The 20,919-nt window shown below is 50.8% G+C and overlaps 1 protein-coding gene across 3 annotated transcripts in view; it reads right to left on the bottom strand.

Annotated features, from left to right (window-relative positions):
• Window positions 1-892: 892 nt before the first annotated feature.
• Window positions 893-20,919, bottom strand: part of FGF12 (fibroblast growth factor 12) — a 282,430-nt gene continuing 262,403 nt past the window's right edge. For all 3 annotated transcript variants that reach the window (XM_068145665.1, XM_068145663.1, XM_068145662.1), the window contains 2 exons: window positions 11,872-12,070; window positions 893-1,709 (listed from right to left, as the gene is read on the bottom strand). In XM_068145665.1, the coding sequence (XP_068001766.1) occupies window positions 1,591-1,709; window positions 11,872-12,070 (318 nt within the window). In that variant the 3' untranslated portion in view covers window positions 893-1,590. The remainder of the gene's footprint in view (window positions 1,710-11,871; window positions 12,071-20,919) is intronic.

The raw sequence follows: 20,919 nt of genomic DNA, 5'->3' as shown, positions 1-20,919 counted from the left end.
TGGGGGGGTGTGGTTCACCACCCACTCCAAACCACAGAGGCAGAAAGCATCAGCCAGGGAGAGACTTGCAAATGCCCACTAATGCCCTCCTCACCCCAGGTGGGCTCAGTGCTGAGCATCCCTCCCTCCAGTCTCTCTTCCTTGCCTTTCTTCCCAGCTGTGCTTTTGCTACCTCTTGCTTCTCCAGCATTTGCAGCCCCTGTGCTCATGAGACCTGTACCCATACCCAGCTCGCTGCAGCATCTCAGGGGCTCTCATCCCATAATAGTTTGGCAGTACTAAGGCTTTGGATTAGGGGGGTTTGCAGCCTCAGCTTTTCAAGTGTGTCAGACCAGATGTGTGTGAGGCCTTAGCACTTAGGGAGAGCCCAGCAGCTGCTGGGAGGAACCGGCAGCGCCTCCTCGCCCTGGCACAGCTGGGTATGCTCAAGCCCCTGCATCCCCCTGTGGCTGTCCCCTCCTCTGCATACCCCACCTGCTCCCTCCCCACACCCCCCTCCCATCACTCCAGCCCCTGCCACCCTCTCACACAGCACATGCCTCACCCTTGCCCTCTGACAGCAAGGATTTCACTGGTGTTTCTTGCTGTGTCTGAAAGCAAGCAGCCTCCCCTCCTTCCCTTTATCTCCTAACTCTCCCCTAATAAATATCATCACTTCGCCCTGTGGGGCCTGCAAATCCATTTCCAGAAGTCCCCTGGCAACTAATAGAGTAACACAAGCCTATAAATATAAAGAATTGTGATAAAAAGGCATAAAAAGCCAGACCTGGGTCCAGCACACTGACAGCGTGACACCAGCAGCAAATAACTGCGCAGGGTTTGAATGGGGGGGGGAGAAGGAGCTGATTACAGAGCAGCCTCTTTGTTGCCCATAACTGTCAAGACTCCTAATTTGGACAGGCCATATTTTATTGATAGCAGAGCAAACACAGTCACCATCCATCCCTACCTTTCCTGCTGTGTGTAACATCCCATCCATCCCCAGGGGAAGCAGGGATGGAATGAAACAGTGGCGTGAACGTGAGGTGAAAGTACAAGACAGAAAGCAGAGTCCCAGGCTGCGTCTCCCACCTGCTCCTCGCACATCATCTGCTAAGGTCAATTGTGCAAAAGCTTGGTTTTATTTGTTTAAAGGTAACATCTTTATTGTTGTTAGTATGATATTTATTAGTTGTTGTTATTATTATTAATTATTATTATTATGCAGAGATGAGATTTGGTTGGCTGTTTTGGTTGGTTGGTTTGGGTTGGTTTTTTTCCCCCTTTGATCACAGAGCAAACAGTTTGCTTTGGAGAATGTGAATGGAGTCCTGATTTTAAAACATCATTATTATTATCATCATCAGCATTAATTACTTTGTTTTTTTTCTTCACTTTTGTTGTTGTTGTGTTTAAAACGTTGCAACAGGCAGGATCTGGGATTCCATCTCCTCGCTCCTACAGAAGGAAGGATTCTGGAGTTCAGCCTCCAAGCCGCCGCCGGTAGGTTCCTGCCTCGCTCAGCTGTCGTCGTCTCAGTGTGGTTTCGCCGGGTGGGGTGGGGAGGTGGGCGGGAGGGGAGGAGCTGGTAGAAGGGAGGGCGTTTGCCAGCTATGTCGAGTCTTGGTTAACAACTTTGCCTCCATTCATGGTTGGTGTCCCTGAACTTTTTCTGGAGCGTCCTTGTTTCTCCCCGATTTCATGCAGCGATGGCTCTCTGTACATGCACACTGCGGGCAGAGAGGACACGCGTTAGCAGCCCCGGCCCGCGCCCGCATCCCCGCCATGCACAAACAGTCACACAAACCTCAAGGACACAGGGCTGGATCGCAGAATCATCACAGAAGGGTCTGGGTTAGAAGGGACCCCCAAAAGTCATCCAGTCCAACCCCCTCTGCAGCCAGCAGGGGCATCCTCAACTAGAGCAGGCTGCCCAGAGCCCTGTGGAGCCTCACCTTGAGTATCTCCATTCTTGGGGCCTCAACCACCTGCCTGGGCAACCTATTACAGAATCACAGTATCACTAAGGTTGGAAGAGACCTCAAAGATCCCCCTCCAAAGGTGGTGGAGTCACCATCATTGGAGGCATTCAGGAGGAGACTGGATGGGGTGCTTGGTGCCGTGGGTTAGTTGTTCAGGTGGTGTTGGACTGGTTGATGGGTTGGATGCGATGATCTTGAAGGTCTCTTCCAACCTGGTTTGTTCTATGTATTCTATGTATCATTGAGTCCAACCTGTCACCACAGACCTCATGACTAGAGCATGGCACCAAGTGCCACATCCAATCCCCTCTTGAACACCTCCAGGGATGGTGACTCCACCACCTCCCTGGGCAGCACATCCCAATGGCTAACAACTCTCTCAGGGAAGAACTTTCTCCTCACTTCAAGCCTAAACTTCCCTGGTTCAGCTTGAGACTGTGTCCCCTTGTTCTGGTGCTGGTTGCCTGTTCCAGTGTTGCACTACCTTCATAGTACAGCACTTGTTCCTAACATCCCTTCTCAGTTGGCTCTGATCTAGTTTGAAGCCATTGGCCCTCATCCTGTCACCGCAGATCCTGTTAACGTAGCAGGTTACCTGCCCTAGCTGCCAGTCAGGCTCCTCTTCTCCCTCTGGATGCTTCCATGACACAGGGAAGCCTGTCCAGGTTTTCTGTGCTTTACTGTTGGGGTGTATTTCAAATGTCATATTCATAGCTGTAAAACAACCCAACTCATAGCACAGTGCATTGCCTTGAGATGCTGATTACCATCTAACAACTGGTCCCCAGCCCTTAATCTCCAACAGAGACTCCTTTGAGAGTCTTGAATCAAAACTGCAGTTACATCTAAGTCATCCAGACCTCCTGGGTGTTAAGCTCTGGATCTGGAAATGGTGACTCAAGCCTGGTTGGTTATCTTGGCCAGGAGCTGAGGTCTGCTCTCAGCCCTTCTATTTCTGCTCTGTATATCAAGACAGTCAGACAAGGCCAAGCCTGTGAGCAAACACATGGGGATGAGTTCAGAGACAGCCAGCCAGGAACCACCCCAGCTCTGTGTGGTCACCTGGCAGCACCTGGGAGCAGGGTGGATGGAGGGCACCTTCTCTCCAGACCTTGGCTAAGCAATGTGTGTCCCATAAAAGCGTACTTGCAGGAGCCCAGACAGCCTGAGAAGGTAATGTCTGCCCCAGGCATGGCACACCTCATGCATAAAGCACTCATCCAAGTGGCCATGTGGGCTGTGTCCTCATGCCTGTCCTTGTGCCATGTAAGCTGCCAGAGCAGGGACTGGCAGGGCCATGCTGAGTGGCTCAGCATCTCACCCCAAGGGAAGCACATCGGATGAGCTCACCGCTCCTGGAGGGGTGTGGATGTGACTGCAGTAAGTGAGGCATCTGAAGGGCAAGCACACTGGACTTGAGGGCTTAAGGCAGGGCCAGACTGCAAATGCCATGCCCAGAGCTTCTCCAAAGCTAAGAAGGAAACAAATGTGTTGGTTGCCCTTCATTCTGCCAAGGTGTCCAGGCACAAACAATGGCACAGAGCTCAAACACAGGGCAGAGAATCCACCAGGTTCTGGTTCCAGGGAATCAGGAAGGACAAAAATGAATTAAAATAATATTAACTAACTAACTAAAGAAAAGAGAAAAGCTGAAATTATGGAAATGAAATATTAATAATAAAAAAACCTACAATAAGCAAAAATTAATTAATAACCCCCCAGAAAGATACAAAGAAATGAGTGCTGCTGCCATGGAACCAGGGAGGAGAAAAAGAAAGGTTAAATAAAAATTAAAAGGAGTGAAATGAACATTTAGAATCACAGAGTAAGGTTGGAAAAGACCTCAAGGATCACCAAGGCCAAGCTGTCCCCCAGCACCTCATGACTCATGGCACCAAGTGCCACATCCAGTCCCCTCTGGAACACCTCCAGGGATGGGGACTCCACCACCTCCCTGGGCAGCACATCCCAATGGCCAACAACTCTCTCTGGGAAGAACTTTCTCCTCACCTCCAGCCTAAACCTCCCCTGGCACAGCTTGAGACTATGTCCTCTTGTTCTGGTGCTGGGTGTCTGGGAGAAGAGACCAATCCCCACCTGGCTACAACCTCCCTTCAGGGAGTTGCAGAGAGCAAGAAGGTCTCCCCTGAGCCTCCTCTTCTCCAGGCTAAGCAACCCCAGCTCCCTCAGCCTCTCCTCACAGGGCTGTGCTCCGGATCCCTCCCCAGCCTTGTTCCCCTTCTCTGGACACATTCAAGTCTCTCAATGTCCTTCTTAAACTGAGGGGTCCAGAACTGGACACAGGACTCAAGGTTTGGCCTAACCAGTGCTGAGTACAGGGCTCAAAGACTTCCCTGCTCCTGCTGGCCACACAGGACAGCATCTTGTCTCCTAGCAAGGTAAACAGTTGTGGCAGTGTGTAACAACATGGGGCAGAGATAAAGTGCAGCCAACTGTGTGCTAATAAGAGGCAAATTGCAGTGAATATATGAGCAGTGAAGAAGACCCCCAGAACCTGGCTTTTCCCACAAAGCATCTGTCATCCAGGGTTTCCAAGCAGTTCAAGCACACAGGAGTTGGATCTCCCAGCACAGCTGCAAGGCTGGAACCATTCTGCAAAGGGTTAGTGCTACAGGAGCCATTTTTGGCTGAAAGTGAGGGATGAAGGAGGAAATGAATGGCTCACCCCATGGGCCTGGGCCAGGGCTGCCTGTCAGCTGCCCAGATCATCGAGGGAAGTGTGCAGCACGGTGGCAACAGAAGGAAGAAGACTCTCATATCCACCTTCAGCTGCTGAGCTGCCTCTCATGCCTTGGTTAGTGGCACTCAACAACCTGGTGATGGGGAAGTTGTCTGCTGTGGCCAAGCACCTAATTAAATCTTAAAGACCAGTATGAAAAGGCTAAGAGCTGAGGAAAATGTATGCCCTTCTGATCTCCTAGCCTGAGGTGCAGACCCTTTGGAACGGACTGAGGCTGCACCTCACTGCTGTCACTGACCCTGATGTGATGCCCAGCATTTGTGCAGGGTTATTTGTGCAGGCTACTCGTGCAGGCATTGCCCCAGTGCCCCTGACATTCCACAAACAAAGCTCTGCCAAAGTTCAGCTGCCCCTACTAAGCTCACCTCACCCTCATCCCAATACCCTTTTTGGATGAGCCAGAGGCTTAAGCACAAGGGCTGAGCACAAGCAAAGCCTGCAGGAGCAACCCCACTGCACAATGTCTTCTCTCAGCTCCCTGCCTCTCACCATGGCCTTGGGGAGAAAAAAAATGAGCTGCTAACAAGGCCCACAGAGTAATTGGGCTACAGAATACAGAATTAACCATGTCTAACCTCAATTGAAGGAGGACACTGAGACTCCTGAAGGTGTCCAGAGAAGGGCAACGAGGCTGGGGAGAGGCCTTGAGCACAGCCCTGTGAGGAGAGGCTGAGGGAGCTGGGGTTGCTTAGCCTGGGAAGAGAAGGCTCAGGGGAGACCTCATTGCTGTCTACAACTCCCTGAAGGGAGGTTGTAGCCAGGAGGGGGTTGGTCTCTTCTCCCAGGCAAGCAGCACCAGAACAAGAAGACACAGTCTCAAGCTGTGCCAGGGGAGGTTTAGGCTGGAGGTGAGGAGAAAGTTCTTCCCAGAGAGAGTTGTTAGCCATTGGGATGTGCTGCCCAGGGAGGTGGTGGAGTCCCCATCCCTGGAGGTGTTCAAGAAGGGATTGGATGTGGCACTTGGTGCCATGGTTTAGCAGTCATGAGGTGTTGGGTGACAGCTTGGACTGGATGATCTCTGAGGTCTTTTCCAGCTTTGTTGACTCTATGATTCTATGGAAAAGACCTTCAAGATCATCCAGTCCAACCTATCACCCAGCACCATCTCATGGAGTAAACCATGGCACCAAGTGCCTCATCCAGTCTCTTTTTAAACACCTCCAGGGATGGTGACTCCACCACCTCCCTGGGCAGCACATCCCAAAGGCCAATCTCTCCTTCTGTGAAGAATTTCTTCCTAACATCAGCCTAAACCTGCCCTGGTGCAGCCTGAGACTGTGTCCTCTCCTTCTGTCACAGGCTGCCTTACATTTGCAGCTCAGGTAATTAAGGCATTAAGGCAATCCTGCACCTAGCAATCACAAGGGGTAGTAGGTATTGTAAGCTCATCTTCCAGTCTGGTGCATGATACAGTTACTGACATGGAGCTTGGCTGGAGGCTGCTCACGTCGTGCTTGTCAGAGCTGTCAGAGCCTCTGTAGCAGACAGGCTGTGCCAACAGACCATGCCAGAAAAGCTGTAGCAGCACAGGGCAAGTTTTTTCCCCCAGCATTTAGATACACCTACAGTATCAGTGCACCAGGCTCCAGCCAGTACCTGCCTGCTCTCCTCCCCAGAGCACAGGTGCCTGTGGTGTGATACCCAGGGGTGTGCACCCTCCCCAGGCTGTGCATGCACACAGCCACACCTACCTGGGGTTTTAAGGACAGCTGCTCTTGGCTGGCAGTTTGTTACTCCTTGTACTGAGGAAGCCTGAGCCTGAGCCTGAGCCTGACTCATGTGCTGTGGTTAGTCACGGCCCGGGAGGAGGTGTTTGCAAACGGGACTGCTGTGAGCGCCCAGAGCTCCCCAGCTGGGAAGTAGATCTTGGTGGCTCAGGCCTGGCAGCAACCACTGGCAGGGCTGCTGGGGTCTCTGTGCCTGTGTGTGTGAACACACACTGTCCTGACAGCTGCACCAAGGCAGGCCAGCAGCAGCACAGCTGCCATGCCCAGTTTCTCGGGAGGTCTGCTGGAGCACACTCCACAGGCAGCTTTGGAAGGATGAGCAATCTGGCGAGCACAGGAGCTCCCCCTGCTCTGCCTTGCTTCTCCCACCCACCCACACCCACACCCCGAGCCAAATACAGCCCTTAATGTCTGGAAACCAAGCTAATGCTTTGGATCTTCAATCAGATAATCAGCTCCTATGTCCCAGATTCTAATCAACACTTCTGTATTCATGCTTTAATTGGGAAGTGCTGTTGGCTTGATCTGCTGAAGGGCCACAGGAAGGGGGTGAGTGGTGGTGGAGATGTGCCTGTGCCTGGTTCTTGTAGCTCTCGATTCCCTGCTTCCCTGCAAACCAGCAGAGCCTGCCATGCACACACACAAGGAAACAGTTTTTGTTCTTTTCAAAGACAAAACCTGGCAAATTAGGCAGGGAGGAGACTGGAGGTACAAGCAAAGGGGAAGAGCGTAGTGGGGAGCATCCTTCCCAAAGGAGGGGGCTGCCTGTCGCCCAAGAACAGCTCAGACTCTTGCCTGTTCACTGGCACAGGATCCCAGCCCTGTTCCTGCTTCCCAGGCATAGCACTGACAGCCTGTGCTGCTTTGCTGGGCACCAGAGACTGCCTGAGCTCGGGAAGCACACATATTCTGTGTCCTGATGGTAACATTTCTCCCTTGGCATTGCTGCAGCTTGAGGGGTTCAGGGGCTGCAACACAACCCACTTCCACTAATGACAGGACTAGGGGGAATTGGGAAAAACTAGAAATGGGTAGATTTGGACTGGATGTTAGCAAGAAGTTCTTCCCCATGAGGTTAATGAGAGCCTGGCACAGGTTGCCCAGGGAGGTGGTGGAAGCCTCATCCCTGAAGGCTTTTAAGGCCAGGCTGGATGTGGCTGTGAGCAACCTGCTGTAGTGTGAGGTGTCCCTGCCCATGGCAGGGGGGGTGGAACTGGATGATCCCAGAGGTCCTTTCCAAGCCTAACAATTGTATGATCTATGACTCCTTTCTTTAGAACACAGGGAAAGCTCAGGAAAGCTCAGGAAAGGGGCTGCTGTATATCCCACACATCCAGCTCCACTCCTGGCTTTCCCTGCCACAGGCTCTAGCAAGCTAAGAGGACCCAACGTTGCTGTTTCAGGGGTAGGCAGGTTGTTAGCCCTGTGGGATCATCCTGTGCCCTGGTGGCTGACTGGACTGGTGTCTGAAGAGGGCTGGGCACACATCCCCTGGCAGGCAGCCTGGGAGCTGGCTCCTTCCCTTGACGGAGGCTACAGCTCCGAGCGGCGGCATCTGCAGTCGCGGCTGCATCAGCCAACGCCTGGGTGGAGGGAATTAATTGCCTGAGCAGCAGCTAGGGGCAGGAGGGAGCAAGTGATTATGCACCCTCGTTTTCTGCCTCTAATTACTGTGTTCTAAGCCCGGTCCCCAGCCGATGCGTTTCAGACGCATCTGAGCTCCCCTCTCTCTGGCGGCTAACGTGCGGGGTGCTGCCAGATGGAATCACAGTTTGTGCAGGTAAGGAACACAGCACAGGAGGACAAAGAGCCAAGCAAAAGCACAGCTAAAACACAGTGCATTTGCCATCTAATAAGGTGATTATGGGCTTGATAGATGAACAAGTGAATCAGTGTGAGACAGGAAGCATACCAAAGCCTGCCCACTTGAAAGGCAGATCCAAAAGATGAGCTGAAGGCAAGACTGAAGAAGGGGCTGGGGATCTGTCGTGGTTCTGGGGTTTTCTTAAGGACACTTCCCAGGATGTTCTGTGGATTAAGGTGATTGATACCTTTCAAGCATTTTCACTAAGCCCACCACATCTTCCTTGCCTTATCCTCCTCTGCCACTTCTGAGAGCTCTGCCTTAAAAGAACCCAGGATATTGCATCTCTGGGGAAACACACCGGGAAAGATCTGGCTGCTGCTCCTGGCACAGAGAGATTCACCAGTGGTAATAAATGGATCAGAATAGTCACTAAGAGATCACCTTCACAGCTGAGATGTGCTCTCATCATGGGGGCTAAAGCACTCTGAGTCTGGACTAGGGGTGGCTCTGCTGATTCAGATGACAAAACAGTTGGCTTCTGCTTTCTGTGGCCAGCTCTGCTAGGCCAAAGGCATTGTGGCTTGGGCCAAGGGAGAGATGAGAAGTAGCTCTTCTGGGAGAGCAGTCTGGAAAGGAGGTCTTCAAGGAGAAGGAAGTACATACATAGTGCAGCACATCCACAACAAGCATCTGATCAAATGACTGACAAACTCTCCCACTGCTTTGTTTGGGCCTGGGCATTGAAAAGACCTTGGGTATGGGCTTGGATATTTAAAGGATATCTAAAAGGCACTGTGGATGGCAGTGTTTGTCCAGCACTCATCACTGCAGACACTTAAAGAGGCTGAAATGGCTTTAAAAGATTGCTTGGTATCCAAGTGACAACTACAGTCCTCAAGCTAATTTCTGTGTGGTTCAGTCTGTATGTCAGCACATCAAAGGCTCATTAGGCTGGGATGATCAGTGATCAGAAATAAAAATGTCACAAGAAATGTGTTGCATATGTGTGTTTTTAACCCAAACTGGCACCACACAGCACTTTAACTGCTGCCTGCCAGGCTGTTTGCCTTGGCTTTGCCTGTGCACAGATGGGAGAGGAACACAACATTTCCCCTACTATTACTTACTAAGTTTCTTGTGGTTTAATATTGATTAAGCTTAATGCCAGTTCCAAAACCAAACAAATCCTACCTACACTAAACCAAAAAACCTCCTTCTACCAACCAAAGCCCAAAAGATTTGCAGCTGTTATCAAGAGCACAGAACAGCTCCAGCACCCTGACACCCTACAGGAGTCAAACACTCTGTGGGATTAGGACAGCAGAAAGCTGCAGCTGCTAAAAGCCAAGGACACCACACACATGACACAGACACCACAGTGTATCTATGAGCACATACATGTGTGTACAGATAACCCCAGGCAGTGCTACAGGCTGGGGCCAGAGTGGCTGGAGAGCTGCCAAAGAGAAAGGGACCTGGGGGTGCTGATTGGCAGCTGGATGAACATGAGCCTGCAGTGTGCCCAGGTGGCCAAGAAGGCCAATGGCATCCTGGCCTGCATCAGGAACAGTGTGGCCAGCAGGAGCAGGGAGGTCATTGTGCCCTGCACTCAGCACTGCTCAGGCCACACCTTGAGTCCTGTGTCCAGTTCTGGGCTCCTCAGTTTAAGAAGGACATTGAGACTCTTGAATGTGTCCAGAGAAGGGCAACAAGGCTGAGGAGAGGCCTTGAGCACAGCCCTGTGAGGAGAGGCTGAGGGAGCTGGGGTTGCTTAGCCTGGAGAAGAGGAGGCTCAGGGCAGACCTTATTACTCTCTACAGCTACCTGAAGGGAGGTTGCAGCCAGGAGGGGGTTGGTCTCTTCTCCCAGGCAACCAGCAGCCAGAACAAGAGGACACAGTCTCAAGCTGCACCAGGGGAGGTTTAGGCTGGAGGTGAGGAGAAAGTTCTTCACAGAAAGAGAGATTGGCCCTGGGGATGTGCTGCCCAGGGAGGTGGTGGAGTCACCATCCCTGGAGGTGTTCAAGAGGGGACTGGATGTGGCACTTGGTGCCATGGATTAGTAGTCATGAGGTGTTGGGTGACAGCTTGGACTTGATGATCTTTGAGGTCTTTTCCAACCTGGTTGATTCTGTTCTATGATTCTATGATAAGCAGTCCTTAAAAGTGATGTGGAAGGGTACTCCACATTTATTTAGTGCACTGCCCATCTGCACCCTTGAGGACAGGATGTCTGGATTCAGAAAGCAGTATGCAGCAGTGGGAGCCAAATGAGCTCTGGGAATAATTTGGGCTTCTTTGCATTTCCTTTCCCTGTGAACTCTCTCCTCATTAAGATGCTGCATAATTTTTCTGCACATGGCAAAAGAAGCTTCATCTCCCAGATAACTGCACCGAAGCGGTGGGTGAAACGAGTTCTAGCAATGTAGCTAACAGCTCTCCTTCTCAGAGGACCAGATTTCTCCTTGCATACATGTGGCAGGGCTAATGCTGGTGGTGGTACCAGAGCAGAGGGAAACCTGGGTGTGTAACTGCAGCCAACAGCTGTAAAGCACTGGCTCGAAGACGCAGCAAAGCCCATGCACGTTCGGCAGAAAGCACCTGCCAATACAGCAGGGGAGCGCTGCTTGCAACACATCCTTGGGATCATGACAAAGAGAAAGAAGATGCTGAAACAGGGTAGAAATTGCTCTTTTTCTGCAACATCTCTGCTCACAAGGTCTGCTTGTGGAGACTTTGATGGGTGCAGCACAGAAGCGTCACGTGGAGCTGAGTGCATTTTACTCCGACTCACCCCACAAACCTCCGCTACCTACAACGGCTTGGGAACAGAGTCCTCTGTCTGGAGTCACAGTCCCAGACAGCTGAATGCTTTGGGAAGCTGACACGTGCCTCAGCCTGGGAGACTGCCAGCTCTTTGATGCAGCAGCGCTCAGAGAGCCTGACTGAAAAGCATGTGGAGGAGGGAAGGGGTGGAGGAGCCCTTAATTTGGCTGCCAACTTCCAAAGCGCTCACCCGCTCAGGAGGTTATGTGACAGCTGTGACTGAAGCGAGCGTGGGAGGAAGCAACTGCAGGAAAGGGAAGCTCTTGGGCTGGGCTGGGCTTGTCAAAGTGAAAGCCAGAGCAGCATTTGTTGCAATGAGATCTCTGCTGTGGGTCAGGCACCTCTGTTAGGGCAAGACTTCCCAAGAGGAGAGTCCTGGGAATGGCCAAGTTTAACACATGCAGCAGACACCGCACACGCTGCATCTGCCTGGGACGGGAAACCCACTGAATGCTGCTGGGAAAATCCTCCCGGAGAACCCAAGGTTATGGGTTGGATTCCTGTTGAACTGCTGGTTGCTTGAGGGCTGCTGTCCTTTCCTGAGCTTTTACATTAATCCTTTAACACCCTAAAGCTAAGAAAACCCCTTGGGCCCACGGGCAAAGTGTATTCTAAGGGAAAGGAGGCAGAGAAAATGCTATCAGCACAGCCCAGCACCTTTCTAAAACGTTACACACATCACCTTTGCTTTCAGCCTTGCAACCCAACAGGAACCCCTTCAGGAAGCCTCAGATCTGGAGGTGCAAACTTGCCATAGCCCACAGACTGAGGAAACAAACAGATTGCATACCTTCAATGGGTTTGGGTACAAAATGTGATGAGGGTTTGGTTTTTTTCACTCGGTTTCCCTTCATGATTTGACCTTCTTTGTTGAGTCCCAGGAACCAGGCTCGCCCAGACTCTTGCTGCCGGTACAGCGTGGAAGAATAAATAACATAGTAGTTTTCAAAGACAGACTCCTTGAATTTGCACTCTGGTGTGAAAACATCCTGCAGGGAGAGAGAAAGGGAGAAAAAGCAATGGAAGGAATTAATCACTGATCTACTAAATGAAGTGATACAATCACAGGATTGTTAAGCTTGGGAAGCACCTCAAGGAGCATCTAGCTCCAGCTCCTCTGCCATGGGCAGGGACACCTTGCACTAGGTCAGGTTGCTCAGAGCCCCATCCAGCCTTCATTCCACAGATAACACAGAGGGTAAAATGGGCAAAAGGATCTCCAAGCTGTGTCACCCACATGCTTCCAATGGGACAGAAGGACATCCTACCCCAGAGGTAATGGCATCAAAAGCCCTGGGGCCAGAAGCACCCACCTCCCTCTCTCACTCAGTACAGGAACCTTTTTAAACAGGCTCAGAACAAACTCCACTCAGCTATTTGCCCAGCTCTCTCCTTGACAGAGACAGCATGACCAGAGAGAAGCCAGTGAGAGGACAGATGGCTTCATCTTCTAATCACTGATGTTTTTTCAGCTTTTATTTAAAGAAAGAAACTGTGACTCCTGTTTTCTGCACAAACTCCACAGAGCTCTCAGTCCTCTGTCAGTACCATCATGAGCTCAGCTCACTCAGAAAAACCACCATTAAACCTCCTCATTAAAGCACACACTTGTGATTTGGAGGGAAAAAACAACCAACCAAACCAAAAGGCAATTTGTCTGGTGTTTATCTTCATTTGAAACACATCTTTGGCTAAATTGTTTTTGCCTACAAAGTGTAGTGGTTTGAGCCTTAACTGGGAGTTAAGAGCTCAGGTGGAGGCAAGGCTGAGAATCTCTCCCCTGCTCCCCCCTCCTCCCTCCCAACAAAGAGGAAAAAAAAAGGAAAGGGAAGCAGCAAATCCACCAAGCAATAATTTGGAGTCAGCATGGAAGTAGAGAGATACAGAGTTTTCTTTAAACAATATATATGTAACAGTAACAGGTAAGGTTCACAAGGGCAAGGAACAAGGATGGATGGGAGGGGGAAAAAACCCAAGAATACAAAACCAGTCTCTCTCTGAAGAGGCACAGAGGCAGCAGGGAGAAGGATCAGGCCCAACCATGGGGCAGAAGAGCAGGAAAGGAGCTGCAGTAGCTCTCAGCCAGGAGAGGCAGGAGCCAAAAAGCAGAGCTAATGACTCCAATGCCTTCCCTTTTACACTAGGGGGGAGTGGAGCAGACTCAGTTTCCCAGGGGGAAAACGCCCTGCAGGGAGGGCAAAGCACTGGCAAGCCCTCCCCCCTTTGTTCTCAGAGTGGGTGTTACCACCACACAAAATAAAGAACTAATTTGATCTGCCTGAGTTATTTGTTTGCATACCAAGTAAATAAATGAACTGATTTGTTTACTACTTGGAGCTGTAGAGCCTGAGGAATTTTGTTACATGCCTGTGCTACTGAAAGCAGTCAGAAGCAGCAGGTCCCCTTTTTAATTGTTGAACTGAAAAAAGCCCCAAACCAACAACCCCAAACAAAACCTGCATGGAACACTTGCAAAAGAAATGCTGGCAATTTGCATGCACCACTATCAGCATCTGCCTGCCATTTGTTTTCTGGGTCTCAATCTAATTCCTTGAACAAAAGGCAATTCCAGGAAGAAGAGTAATTAGATTTGCTTTGAAAAACAAACATAGGTCTGGTTTGTGCTAACTCCAGTTGCACTGAGAACAGCACAGGCTAGAAAACATAACACAGAGCATTAGAGAGGCCACAACAGAGTCTGGAATCAAAGGGAGCTGAGTGGATACAACAGCCATCTGGGGGAGAATTCAGTGTGTCAGGTCCGCTCAGGGAGGGCATAAGGCAACCATGGATTGCCCTAAAAGCTGTCTGTGGTTTAGAGAAACACAAGGTGTTTCGTTTATCCTCCATCCCAGGAGCGTCTCCTGCCATCTGCAGATGGAAACGTGGATGGGACTGCCAGGCACAAAGCAATCTCTGCATTGCCTAAGACAGCCTCATCCCTCAGGAAGGTATTAGGGACGCCTGGCCCAATCAGCCCCCCCCTGCAGCACAGCCTGGGGGTGATTTGTGAGAGCACAGATTATTTTTCTCCTAACCTGCCCCCTAGCTTTCATCTGCCCTGGACAGGGAAAGCTAACCCAGCCTCTCGGCCTTGGACGTAGCAAGTTTGACTGGATGCTCCACTGAAGTTGGTGGAGAAGTATCACTGGGCCTGAGGCTGCAGGGTGTTCAGGGAATGCACTGCCACCCTTGGACACCCCAGCTCCATCACAGCCCTGGTGCAGTAATAGCACTGCCAGGGCAGTGGACAGCCTTAGTGCTGCTCCCAGCAACAGCGAGCAGTGCCAGCCCTGCCCTGCCAGGCTGGAAGCATCGCTGCCACTGGCACCCTGAGCATCCTCAGCTGGGAGGTGCAAAGAAAGGGTGCCCTGTAAGCAACAGCACAGTGCTCCTGGTTTCTGATCATGAGAGCAAGTAATCTGCTCACTTGTCCTCTTAGTGTAAGCTCTGACTGGCTCAGAAGTCCCTCACGTCCTGAGCCCACGGCAGAACCGGTGACAGGTTTGCATGTGCAGTGCTCAGGACAGCCAGGAGGCAGGCAGAAGACTGTCACTAGCTGCTGTATTCAAACCCAGCTGCTCACTGGGTGTCCCCCTGGGCTGAGCCACTTGTTTGTAGTGCTTGCCATTTTATTTCCTACAGCTATTCCCATCATTGCCAGATAAAGACAGACATCTCTCGCTCTTTTTTCCTTCTTCATTTTTTTCCTCAAGATCTCCTTTATTACAACCCAAAGGAGAGCAGCAAACACACACATCCACGTGCAGGCCTAATGGCTCCATAAATTTAGTCAGTGAAACCAGAAGCAGTAAAACAAAAAGCCCATTCTGTAAGCAGTTTGTGCCAGGCTTTAGGAAGGGGATGCTCATGATGAGCCTTGCAGTAGCTCACCGGCATGCTCCCACAGTAACAGTTTCCCTTTGTTTACAGCACTTAACGGGCTTCCCTTTTATGGCCGGCACAAATTACTCAGCCAGATCTTCAGATGGGATAAAAGCACCAAACGGCACCAAGGGCTGCTGCACCGCAAGGCTTCCCTCCCAGAGGAACTGGCTCGGGATACTTACTGATGTCAGCGCTCACAGTTAGAGCTCATCAAGTCATTTAAAGCATGTTAAGTGGGAATCGTAAATACCAGCACAGCCTATCAGTGGTGGCTACAGAGGCAGACTGGGTTGTGCTCATGGTGTCTGTAGGAGTGCTGCTGCACCCCAAGGAACAGAATGGCATGGCAGAGGAGCATCTGCTTTGTGGTGCTCTTCACCCAGTAGAGCCTGTTCTACATTCCCCACTGACCTCAGCCAGAGCAGGGGTTAATTGACAAGGCCAAGAGCATGGAGACGTTCAGCAATGGTATCAGCACACCTGGATTTACATGGATCAACAAAGACAGTGCTTTCTCAAAGACATTTGGGCTCTGGATGAAACACAAGTGTCCAACTCCACCTGAACAGAGAGAGTGATTGCCCATTGGGATGTGCTGCCTGGGGAGGTGGTGGAGTCACCATCCCTGGAGGTGTTCAGGAGGAGACTGGATGGGGTGCTTGGTGCCATGGGTTAGCTGATTAGGTGGTGTTGGACGATGGGTTAGAGGCAATGATTTCAAAGGTCTCTTCCAACCTGGTCCTATTCTATTCTATTCCATTCCATTCCATGCTATGCCATGCCATTCCAAACCTATCCAAGTTCAGAGGCTGAGCGTGTCTTTGAGTATCTCACAATCTGTGACCAGAAACCTCACGCCACAGCACTTATCTTGGCATGCTCTTTATTCCCAGGGCAGGTCTTTCAGCTGTTTGCAGGATAAGCTCTATTCAGACCACAGCAGCACTCCCAAAGGCAATGATCACAGCCTCACAAAATGTCAGGGGTTAGAAGGGGCCTCAAAAGATCATCCAGTCCTCACCCAGGGCAGGTCACCCAGGAACACATCCAGGAGGGTTTTGAATATCTCCAGAGGAGAAGACTCCACAATCTCTCTGGGCAGCCTGCTCCAGGGCTCTGTCACCCTCACACTGAAAAAGCTTTCCCTTATGTTCCCATGGAAGCTCCTCTGCTCAGCTTGCACCCACTGCCCCTTGGCCTAGCATTGGGCATCCCTGAGCAGAGCCTGGCTCCATCCTCCCCACACTCCCCCTGCACAGCTTTATCACCATGAATGAGGTCACCCTCAGGCTCCTCTGCTCCAAGCTGAAGAGCCCTCAGCTCCCTCAGCCTCTCCTCAGCAGGGAGATGTTCCACTGCCTGCAGCATCTTTGTGGCTCTGCAGTTTTTTGTGCAGTTCCCTGAGGTCCTTTTGAATTGAGGGGCCCAGAACTGGGCACAGTATTTGAGATGCAGCAGTGATGCTGCTCTGGGTTACAGCTGGACAGAGGGCATTTTCTTCACAAGAAGCTTGGAGGGGCCACACTGAGGACAGCCATCTGAAGCAGCCTGTGTGCTATTTCATACCATGAATGTCATGCCTGCCCCCTATGCAAGTGTCAGGCTTTTGGAGGGTGGGTGAGGGTGTCACCTTCTCCACTACCACTTGTCACATGTTAGTTTCTTTACCATTACTGTTAGTCTTTACCATTGTTGCTATTCCTGTTGTTTGCTCATTCTCTGTATGCTTCCATTAAACTTCTTTATCTCCACCCCCAGGGGTTTTGCATTTTGCTCCCAATTTCTCCTTCCCATCCTATTCACAGAATTTCAGGGGCTGGAAGAGACCTCCAAAGATCACCTAGTCCAACCCCAGCTCGGGGGAGGGGCAGCTGTGTGAATGGCCACAGAGTGCCTGGCTGCAGCTGTGCCTTGCAGACATCTGATGGAGCCCAGCGCCCTCCTGCCTCAGTGCAGCTTCTCCCAGGACCTGGGGTTGCATCTGTCTGGAAATGCTTTGAAGTAATTCTAGCTGAGCTCCCTCTTGGCATGTGATCAAACATTACATCTCATCACATCTTTGTCCAGATGGCAGGTGATATTCTACTGTTCACACTCCACTTTTCCTCCCCCTTGCAGCTCCATGAGAGATGGGTAACAAGTCTGCTTGGTGGCCTTTTGCAAGCAGGCGAGAACAGCTCCGGTTTAAAATAACAACTGCTCCAAGGGACTGTGCAGCCCTGCTGCAGAGAAAACGCACTTGCTGAGACAATATGTTATCTGCAAGCGTCCTGACTCTCTCTGCACCATCTGTGGGTTGGAGGGAGCAGGTTTTCCAAACAGATCACCATCCATGCAGGCCTGGTCCCCGGCTCTGGGAGCTGAGCAGCAGCAGTAGCAATCTGACTTACTGCCTCTGAAAAATACGACTAGAGGGCTGCCTGCCCCTGCTTCCTGGGAATTGCTGTGCTCAAGGTACATATTTGTGCACAGAATCACAGCATCAAGCAGGCTGGAAAAGAGATCATCAAGTCCAACCTATTACCTAATACCTAACACCTCCTGACAACTAAACCATGGCTCCAAGTGCCACATCCAGGCCTTTTATGAACACCTCCAGGGCTGGGGACTCCACCACCTCCCTGGGCAGCACATCCCAATGGCTAACAACTCTCTCTGGGAAGAACTTTCTCCTCACCTCCAGTCTAAACCTCCCCTGGTGCAGCTTGAGACTGTGTCCTCTTGTTCTGGTGCTGGTTGCCTGGGAGAAGAGGCTCTCCAGCCACTCTGACCCCAGCCTGTAGCACTGCAGGGGGTGGTTGTGGCCAAAGTGCAGCACTTGGCACTTGGACTTGTTAAATGCCATCATGCTGGACTCTGCCCATCTGTCCAGCCTGTCAAGATCCCTCTTCAGAGCCCTCCTACCCTCTAACAGATCAACTCCTGCTCCCAACTGTGTGTCATCCTCAAACTTACTAATGGTGGACTCAATCCCCGACAGCCTCAAGCTGCACCAGGGGAGGTTTAGGCTGGATGCTAGGAAAAAGTTCTTCACAGAAAGAGAGATTTGCCATTGGAACGTGCTGCCCAGGGAGGTGGTGGAGTCACCATCCCTGGAGGTGTTCAAGGAGGAGACTGGATGGGGTGCCTGGTGCCATGGTTTAGTTGATTAGATGGTGTTGGGGGATAAGTTGGACACGAGGATCTCAAAGGTCTTTCCCAACCTGGTCTGCTCTATTCTATTCTATTCCTTATTCTATTCTATTTCTAATTCTATTCTATCAATTAAGATACTGAATAGGATCAGGCCCAACACTGATCCCTGGGGGGCACCACTAGTGACTGTCTTCACTTTGAAACCCCCAAGCAAGAAGCAGAACCCAGGTCTATGAAGTCCTGCAAGCTGACCCAATAATCCTAGACAAGCCTCTGTACTTAAGCTGCAGATCTTGATTATGTGGACACAAGCTGTCCTAAACCACCACCTCATGTTCAAGGACTGATGAAATTATCCATTTCACCACAGAGGAAGGTTGTGAATGCTGGAGACAAAGGTATGATTGCCCAAGGTAACCCTGCAGCAACCACCACCATCTGCCCAGGAGCTCAGCAGAGTATTGACCAGAACTGGTAGAAGACTCTCTGCAAGATATGTTGAGCTCCATCCTGTCTTGGCTGAGACCTTGCTCAAAATGTACAGACCCACACCAACTGTGGTCTCACTTGTGGATACAAAGCAGACAAGCTCAATGAGCTTTGGGGATCCAAATCCAGACAGGTCCATCCCACCATACTTCAGAACTGTGCTCTGCTTGCAGCTCTTGGCCTGTTCACCATGCAGGCACATTCCTACCAACTACTTCAACAAGATAAAAATGCCCAAATTCATTGCTTTGGCCTCTGGTGAGCTGCTCATGCAGTCCTGATAGTTACAGAGCTTTCATCTTAATGAGTGCTGACAAGAACATAACTTGGGAACAATCTTCAAGCCAGGCTGCTCACTTCCACACCTCCCTGGAGAGCCTGGGTGCACTGGGGGAGAGAACAGGCTCCAGGACTAAGATCTAGATACCAATGCCTGGAGAGCCTGGGTGCACTGGGGGAGAGAGCAGGCTCCAGGGCTAGGATCTAGATACCAATGCCTGGAGAGCCTGGGTGCACTGGGGGAGAGAACAGGCTCCAGGGCTAGGATCTAGATACCAATGCCTGCAGAGCCTGGGTGCACTGGGGGAGAGAACAGGCTCCAGGACTAAGATCTAGACACCAATGACTGCACAGTGTCATCTGGGAAAGCCTCCACACATCTTGCAACTCATTGATGTGACACAGAGAGCAAGTGATGCATTTTGGGCTTTGCTTCACTTTTTCTTGATGATGGGTCCCAAATTCAACCTTGTGGCTCAAATCCATGGCTCAAAATTTCATCCCTAAGGTACAATTTGATTTGGTTTGTAATTGTGGCTCTTATTTCAAGCTGGAATTTGAAAGCCTTTTAAAAGTTGGAGCTGTTATGAGCTTGGAGCAGTGACTGCAGCAGAGCTCACTGAGGTGGCACTTGGCCCACCCTGTTCTGCATCACTCCTCTAGGAACTGCTCACTATGAAGAGGGGTTCTGAAGCATTGCCTCTGGTATTGAATTCCTGGCAGCCTGGGGATTTGGTGAAACTCCAGGATCATTTGTAACCTGGGAATCCCAACTGATCCACTGTCCTCTCTACATCCTGGTTTTCTGATACAGCATCTGAAATCCCTTAACAAACATTATCAACCCTGCTTACTCCAAACCAGCATCCAGAAATACCTCTTTGCACCCAGAGATAATGATCATGAGGCAGGATGGGACAAGATGAAGATATGTTGGTTGCATACAAGAAAAACAGACTGCCCAAATTAGCATCATACTGCCTCATCTGCTAGATCCTGAAATAACTATGAAGGAAAATAACAATGTAAGAGCCCCAGAAACACAGCCAGAGGGGAAGCTCTGGACCAGTGATCTCTCCATGGGGCCAGAGCAAGTTTCCTGGTGTCAACTGGAGCCTGAGCACAAGGCACAATAAATCGATTACAGAATTGTCAGGGTTGGAAGGGACCTCAAGGATCATCCAGTTTCAAGCCCCCTGCCATGGGCATGGATACTTCCCACTAGAGCAGGTTGCCCAGAGCCACATCCAGCCTGGCCTTACAAACACTCTGGGATGGGAATTCCACCACCTCCCTGGGCAACCTGTGCCAGTCTCTCACCACCCCCATGGGGAAGAACTTCTTCCTAATGTCTAGTCTAAATCTCCCCTCCTCTAGCTTGGATCCATTCCCCCCAGACCTACTGGTACATGACACCCTGCAAACTCCCTCCCCACCTTTCCTGTAGGTCCCCTTCAGATACTGGAAGGCCACAAGAAGGTCTGCTTGGGGCCTTCTCTTCTCCAGACCGAACAGCCCCAACTCCCTCAGCCTTTGGTTCCTTTTGTGCTGTTGCTGTTCTTGTAATGGTTGGTAACAACAATGCATACACAAGGAAACTGAATGGTTACACACTCCTGGGCACCACCCTGTGCTTTCTTCTGGTAGTCAAAAGAAATCTCCTGGAGAAAAATCAGCAGTCAATAGCAGACTTATCATGCTAGGATTTATAGCACAATTATCCTCAAAGGCTCAAATCCAGACTACAAATGGCTTTGGACCTTTAATAAAGTTCCCTCACCTTGAGGAGGAGTACAGGGAAGACTTTGAGCTGAGATCCTGAGTGCTGAAAGTCCAACTGGCTTCACAAAATCACAGAACATCAGGGCTTGGAAGGGACCTGGAATGAGCACCCAGACCAACCCCCCACTGCCACAGGAAGATCATCTAGGGCAGGTCACACAGGAGTGTGACCAGGCAGGTTTTGAATGTCTCCAAAGAAGGAGACTCCACCTCTCTGGGCAGCCTGTTCCCGAGTTTTGTCACCCTCCACTGCAAAAGTTTTCCC

The sequence above is a fragment of the Melanerpes formicivorus genome, unplaced genomic scaffold (genome assembly GCF_026170545.1).
Source record: "Melanerpes formicivorus ecotype bairdi unplaced genomic scaffold, bMelFor1.0.p_v2 SCAF_12, whole genome shotgun sequence".
NCBI lineage: Eukaryota > Metazoa > Chordata > Aves > Piciformes > Picidae > Melanerpes > Melanerpes formicivorus.
Note: the sequence above shows the minus strand (reverse complement) of the source record. Positions and strands in the feature narration are given on the sequence as shown.